The following is a 7,357-nucleotide window of genomic DNA, read 5'->3' on the forward strand; positions in this document are numbered from 1 at the left end:
TCACAATTATGAAACATAACATAATATTTACAGGAAACAGTAGACCAGTACAAAAACAGCCAGACTTACAAGAGACTGCAGTCATGCCTTCACAGTTATAATAGATGCTTAAATACAAGAAATAAAGTTTAATTATGAGAAGTAAGGACTTCATTATCACAAATACAGTCATCTCCAGGATGAAGCTGCTGTTAGAACTAATAGAGAAATAAAAATACAATACACCCAGTTCAGTGAATACAATTCTCAATGAAAAGAAATGAGACCTAATGATAATAATAACCCTGTGTCTAATGATGCTGCAGTTCATGGTAATATTAATCATTTCATATTTGTTTTTCTATTAATATCGTCTGATACACAGATATGACCTTTTGACCTTGCAGTGCGTCAACCCTTAATGTCCAGAATCTGTAACAAGTGACTCGTTTCAAGTGTGCTCGTTTCATTTATTACATTAATTTCACTGTCTTTTAAATTTAGTCGTCTGCTCCTGACAGACCTGCTGCATTATGAGAGCTCTGAGATACTGCACAGCAAATGAGAACACACACACACACACACACACACACACACACACACACACACACACACACACACACACGCACACACACACACACACACACACACACACACACACACACACACACACACACACACACACACACACACACACACACACACACACACACACACACACACACACACACACACACACACACTCACACACACACACACACACGCACACACGCACACACACACACACTCACACACACACACTCACACACACGCACACACTCTAGCAGCAGGACTTCATTAGCCTGTTTGTTGATGAGCTTCCTCATTGTTTTCATGCTCAATCATTTTCCACAGGCCAGTATTAGAGACAGATATTATCACTCGAATGTGACTTCAACAGACTCTCAAGACTCCAAATGATGGATTAACCAGAACAATATACACACAGACACAGACACACACACACACACACACACACACACACACACATTTGCATTTTGTCACACATTTATTCTGAGAGCCATGCAGTTAATATTTGACTGTGTTTACACACACACAGTTCAGAAGACACACCACCACACACACACTGGGACCCCACACACACACACACTACTGCCATTCTCAACATCCTGGTCACTGTAAGACCTCCACGTGGACCTCTGCTTCCAGCAACCCATCCAGCTCTCAGGATTACTGCAAATGTAACTACATTACATCGCTTCATTAGCCTGTTTGTTGCTGATTACCATGCTTTTCATTCATCATTTTACACAGGCCAGTGAGAGAAATTAAACTGAATGCTGACAAACTGAAGCCTTTCATTGTTTAAACTGAGGCTTAACCAGTATACATGAGAGTCAGTCATTTAAATTAAAATGTCATTTTTTTCTCACATTTATTCTGAGAGCCATGCAGTTAATTTTGTGCATGATATTCAGAAGAGTGACCACCCGCACTGCTGGGACCCCTGTGTGAACTACTGCCATTCTCAACATCCTGGTCACTGTAAGACCTCCACGTGGACCTCTGCTTCCAGCAACCCATCCAGCTCTCAGGATTACTGCAAATGTAACTACATTACATCGCTTTTTTGGGCTGTTTTGGGCTATTACCATGCTTTATGATCATGCTACTTTACCGTGAAGAAATTAAAATGCTGCAAACACGCCTCCCATTGTTTGCTGAAGCTCTGTAGACATGTTCAGTCATTTAAATAGATTGTGAGTTTTGTCTCATAGTTTTCGCTCAATTTTGTGCATGATATGCAGTGTTTTTATACAGGGGTTTTCACGACTCATGTTCTCTTTTAAGTTGATTGTAAAATATCAAGTCATAGTGCTCCAAATGTTTGAGTTTTTGCCTGAGGGATATTTTCCTCACGTATTTTTCAGTGTATCAAGTCATTTAAATGAGGCAAAAAAAGTTTCCATCGCAGATTTTGTTTGTGTGAAGTTGGTCACGTAAATTTGCATGAAATATCATTGCATGAGGGCAAAACTCTCCTTGCAGATTTCAGCCGTGTTAGTCTAGTCAATTAACATTTAAATTAGGAAAAAAGTGCGAGAAATAAAGTCGTCATCTAAAGTCACAATTAGTGCATGTATTTGAGAGTCCTGCGTGACGGTGGAAACGCTTTCTGTCGCGTTTGAGTTAAATTACTGCACTGGCTCATAGAAAGATGCTTGATTTAAACCTGGTTCTTTTTAACCTGTGCATCATACATCACTACAGCATTGACCTTTTTTGCCCTGAAATGTCAAGAAATATCACTAATGTGACACCCCTTTTATTGAATGCTTTTTTTACCTTTTATTATAGCCTGGGTTTCCTGCACCAAAAAAAGCCATTTTCACTGAAGTCCCATTTTCTGAAGAAAGCCACCTCTGTAGCTGAAGTCATCCGTCTTCATTTGCATGTAAAATAGCATTACGTTAATGTGGAATATTGTTCTTAACCCAGACATCTACCTCCCAGCGGTTGCCTCCAAATCCAATATAACGTCCCCTTAAATAACAAATGCTTGAGTGCATAGATCTGCAAAGACTAGCGAGGGACCAATAGAATATGGATCATTAACCTGCAGTGAGCCTCTCAGTCTCTTTGATTTAGAATTTTTTAAATGCAACCCCACCGCCTGACTTCCTCTCTCCTTTCCTCTGTTCTCTCCAGCGGTAGTCTGCACTAACTTCTCTCCTGGGTCCACTACCACGTCAGGCATGACCAGCCAGGGCTCCAGCACGCTGCCCCGGGCCGCTCCTCCCATGAGCCCACGGAACTCCATGCTAAAGAGACGACAAAGGAAAAAAGAGCACAAAAGCTCCTGTAGGTGACTGGATGGGTTTTCTGCTTGACATGGCCTTAAAGCATCTTTATGCAGTTCATGACAGCGATTTGTAAACCTCTACATGCTGTGAGCAGTTTTTAAACGGCTTCTCCTCAATGACTCTACCTAACTAGTTCCAGTTAGATGTTAGCTTGTTGCTAAGCTAAAGACACAGTGAATGCTCTAATGGCACATTATTTGACGAATCATTACAAGCATTTCTAAACAGCCAGCACTAGTTCTTCCAGCACCCTTCCACCTCCCCGTCTCTCCTCTTCCTGTTATTTCTCTTATTCTTTGTCTAGTACCACAAAGGGGTGTTGAACTCGGAGCTAAAGCTGAGCCTAGGTGTTAGCATGGTTGCTAAGCTAACAACACAGTACTGCAGACACTTTTATACAATATATAGCACAGACAGATATTGGGTAAATCATCTGTTTTTAGTTATTGCTTGATGTATGTCTTTATATTCATCAATTCATTCTGTTTACAGCATTAGATAGATAGCAGAGACACGTTTAGCACACGCACATCTATTTTTATCTATCACTTAAACTTTAGTTACAGATGTTTTAGTTGTTTTTAGTTGATGTTAGCATATCGCTAAGCTAACAACACAGTACTCTTAACCCCATCGCAAAAACACAAATATCGATTGCCTATTTTATTAATTTTTATATCAGTAGAGATGTTAGCATGTTGCTAAGCTAACAACACTATTGTATAATATACATCACACACACACACATTTTGTGCATTTTAATCTATTCTTTTTATATATGTACGTAATTACTGAACACTTTTACTTCATTCCTCCATTTTAGGGGACACTTATATAGATTTATTTTGACCGTTGCTCGCATCTTTCGTCTTTTGCAGCACCTCACACATGATGCGTTCAAAGCAAACAGACAAACCCACATCATTTCTGATCTTTGTGTGGTGATTTCCCAGCGTAGGCCAGCATCCCAGCCTCAAAACATACCTAACCAGACCACACGCTGTTTTTTTCAGCAGGGTTTTCTCTGTGTTTAGCCGTGTCTTTAGCCTCAAGTTCTGTGGGCCCTGGTGGTCAGATCGTCCACACCGAGTCCAGTGAGGTCACTCTGAGAGGAGACCCTCTAAACGGGTTTGGGGTTCAGCTGCAGGGTGGGATATTTGCGACGGAGACCCTCTCTGCACCCCCTCTTATCCGCTTCATAGAACCGGACAGCTCGGCCGAAAGGTACGTCCCAAACGTTAACTCAACCTTGTGCACAAATAAACACTATAAGATGCCACAACGGACTGAAATTGCATTAAAAAGGCGAGCAGGTCTTGTAATGATGTATGCCTTATGACACTGACTCACTGAGAGGCGCTTGAAAGGATCAAGCTGGATGTGATAGTACCTCAGAATCTGGGTCAACACTCAGCAGGAAACACACGGCGATGTAAAAATAAAAACTAAAAAAGCGACGTTTAATACAGTGACTTTATTTTTTAATTTAAGAGGTTGAAATGTGTGGCTGTCACACTTTACGCTCTTAAAGTGAGGGAAATGTTTAGGAAGGGTCTCTAAAATGGAACCCATTCTTCTGGAAGGATAAATAAAATAAAAGATTCATCAAACGCTTCTTCATAGACAGCAAGGGGATTAATTGGAGAGCAGATTTGGGTCTCATCCGTCTCAGATTAGATTTTTTCCTGAGAAAAGACCCTAGTGTCACACCTAGAGCTCTCAGTAATGTCTCAAAGTGTACTTTTCTAAGATACCAAAATCTCAATATGAACAACATTTCTGGTCAGATTCATTAGAGACTTGCTTTATGCTATTCACTTTCAATTTATACCTCTGAATCTTTCTGTATGTGACAACATCTCATCTGAGTCTCTTTTTATTTAAACAATGGACTTTTATTTTGGCTAACTATAGCCTTTTTTATGTCAAAGATGGTCTGTTTCTATCTCTTTTTTTGAAATTGTAGAATTGTCATTAGATAGAGTTGTCATTTGGTTTGCTATCACTTAGTAGTACAGTCTTACTCATGTCTCATATTTGGCTCTATCTTTCTTTGTCCAAATAGATAGCACTTTTTTCTTTTACCTATAGCTCTAAACTCATGTCAACACATCTCTCATGGGTCTCCTTGTATTTGTCTTAATAAATTGTAGGGCGATGTGAAACTAAATTGCTACAAAGCTGCTATTTCAGCTGTTTTGCTAACGTTTTGCTAACTATAGCTCTAATTAATTTCTTACTGTATGTCAACAGCTGTCTCATGGGTCACTTTATTTTGAGATTCTTTATTACTTTTATTTTAAACATCTGAGTCGAAGCTGATACAAACACACACACACTTTCTAAAGCCTCAGTGGAGCCAAACCCAACATTTTACTGTATTTGCTGCCACTGGATGAGACCCTAAATGAACTTTGCGTAATCGTGTTCAGATTTGTAATTGTCTGTTTCTGTGTTCTTGTAGCTCTGTGGCTCCCGGTGTGAGATTGTTGTAGCATGAAGCGAGTGATCTGATGTGTGTTGAGCGGTGTTGTGCTGTGGCAGTGTGTGACATTTGTGGTGTTTGGGCTGGAAGTCATTGCATGTCAGGTCAGTTGTTCTCTTTCCAACGCACACGGTTTCCCGCAGTGACACTGGCCTTGCACATAGAAACCTGAGAAAACAGTATGCTTACTGTAAACCATGCCGTGTTGGTTGGTGTGTATTTATCTAAACTTGACATCAGTTAGACGTCTGACTGCTGGCATGAAGTCTGGTTCACTTAGAATCCATTTTAAAGGATAGTTCACCTGAAAATTAAACTTCTGTCGTTTATGGACGTTGGTAACCAAAGTGTTGATGAAAGCAGTAGGCTTCGACATTACCAAAGGAATAAAATGGACGTCAGTGTCTGCCATCAGCTGTTTGGTTACTAACATTCTTCAAAATATCTTCTTTTGTGTTTCTTTTGTGTTCTTGAGGGTGAGTGAATGATGACAATTTACGGTAACGCTTTATTTCAATAGTCCACTTTACTAACAGTAAGCAACTGTGCAACTACGTGTCAACTAGCAGTCGTTCGAGTATTAGTAGACTGTCTGCTTAATGTCTTTATTAGGATTATTATATCAATCAATCAATCAATCATTTTTATTTATATAGCGCTTTTAACAACACAGGTTGCATCAAAGCACTGTTGTATATATTATATCGAGTATATGTGTCTTATAACTTATTTAACTGACCCTAAACCTAACCTAACGGTCTAATGTAAGAGTTAGTAGCTGCTAGTTAATGAGATGTAGTTGACGTGTAAAGTTACTTAGTAGAATGTTCAAAGTGGACTATCAAAACAACGTGTTCCTTTTTGGCTGAACTGTCCCTTTAAGGGGTGTTTGGACTGACAGGGCAAGGGAACGTGAAACGAGCGCTTTGGTTCTTCTGTCTTGTTTCGATTGGCAGGTGTGGGCTTCTCCAGGTTGGGGACAGAGTCTTGTCCATCAACGGAATTCCTACAGAAGACGGAACGCTGGAAGAAGCCAATCAGCTGCTCCGAGACGCGGCTCTGGCCAATAAGGTCACGCTAGAGATTGAGTTTGATGTAGCAGGTCAGTGAGGTTTCACCTGGTCACCGGCAAGCTCTTAAATCACGAATTGCTGCCTTTTCCACCAAGAGCTCCTCAGTTTGGAGTCTTTGTTGGTGTTTCATTAAATCAGTTAGACTGGTGTTTGTACTTGATCGTTATGTTTTGCTGTATGTTTGGTCAGAGTCGGTCGTGCCTAGCAGTGGAACGTTTCACGTGAAGCTGCAGAAGAAGCGAGGAGTGGAGCTGGGCATCACAATCAGCGGTAAGACCTTACTACTCAAGGGTCTGGGGCTCTTCTTCGTTTAGTTTGGTCAAAATCGCAACGTATTTCTTCAAACAAATTGATATACTCAGACACTGCATTATCTGTCCCACAGTAACCTGCAAACGAAACATGACAAATGTTTAGTGCAAGGCTTTTTATTATTGCTAACAGATCAATCATCACACCTAATGTAATGCTGCCTGGTGATTCATCGAGTTAATTATAATTATAGCCAAACCACAGTTTGTGATAATAGATTAAAGGTATGCAAGATAATCTTGTATTATTACAATATTTACCAAAATATGTTAAAATAATGTTCAAAAATAAAACTCAAAAGTTCAAAGTTAAACCCAGTCACTTAGATGCTGCTTTGTTTTATATAATAAGAATAATAGTATATATATATATATATATATATATATATATATATATATATATATATATATATATATATATATATATATATATAAAGTCTATTATTATAAGCATAAAAGACCTGTAATTTGTTAAATATTATTTCAATTTGAAATAACTCTTTAATATGATTTAATAATATAATATGTTAACATATATAAAGCATATTTACTATTTAATATATTCTATACATACAGTTTGGCTTTTGTTAAAAATGTTGCTAAAATTAATATATGAACTAAATAGATACAAATCATGCAAATTTT

At 38.9% G+C, this 7,357-nt stretch overlaps 1 protein-coding gene across 2 annotated transcripts in view; it reads left to right on the plus strand.

The window, feature by feature from the left end:
• grip2b (glutamate receptor interacting protein 2b) overlaps nt 1-7,357 on the plus strand; it is a 95,427-nt gene that overhangs the window by 69,958 nt on the left and 18,112 nt on the right. For both annotated transcript variants that reach the window (XM_043222445.1, XM_043222444.1), the window contains exons 10-14: nt 1,448-1,587; nt 2,689-2,841; nt 3,860-4,067; nt 6,285-6,430; nt 6,591-6,671. In XM_043222445.1, coding sequence (XP_043078380.1) covers nt 1,448-1,587; nt 2,689-2,841; nt 3,860-4,067; nt 6,285-6,430; nt 6,591-6,671 — 728 coding nt within the window. The remainder of the gene's footprint in view (nt 1-1,447; nt 1,588-2,688; nt 2,842-3,859; nt 4,068-6,284; nt 6,431-6,590; nt 6,672-7,357) is intronic.

The sequence above is a fragment of the Puntigrus tetrazona genome, chromosome 22 (genome assembly GCF_018831695.1).
Source record: "Puntigrus tetrazona isolate hp1 chromosome 22, ASM1883169v1, whole genome shotgun sequence".
Classification (NCBI taxonomy): domain Eukaryota; kingdom Metazoa; phylum Chordata; class Actinopteri; order Cypriniformes; family Cyprinidae; genus Puntigrus; species Puntigrus tetrazona.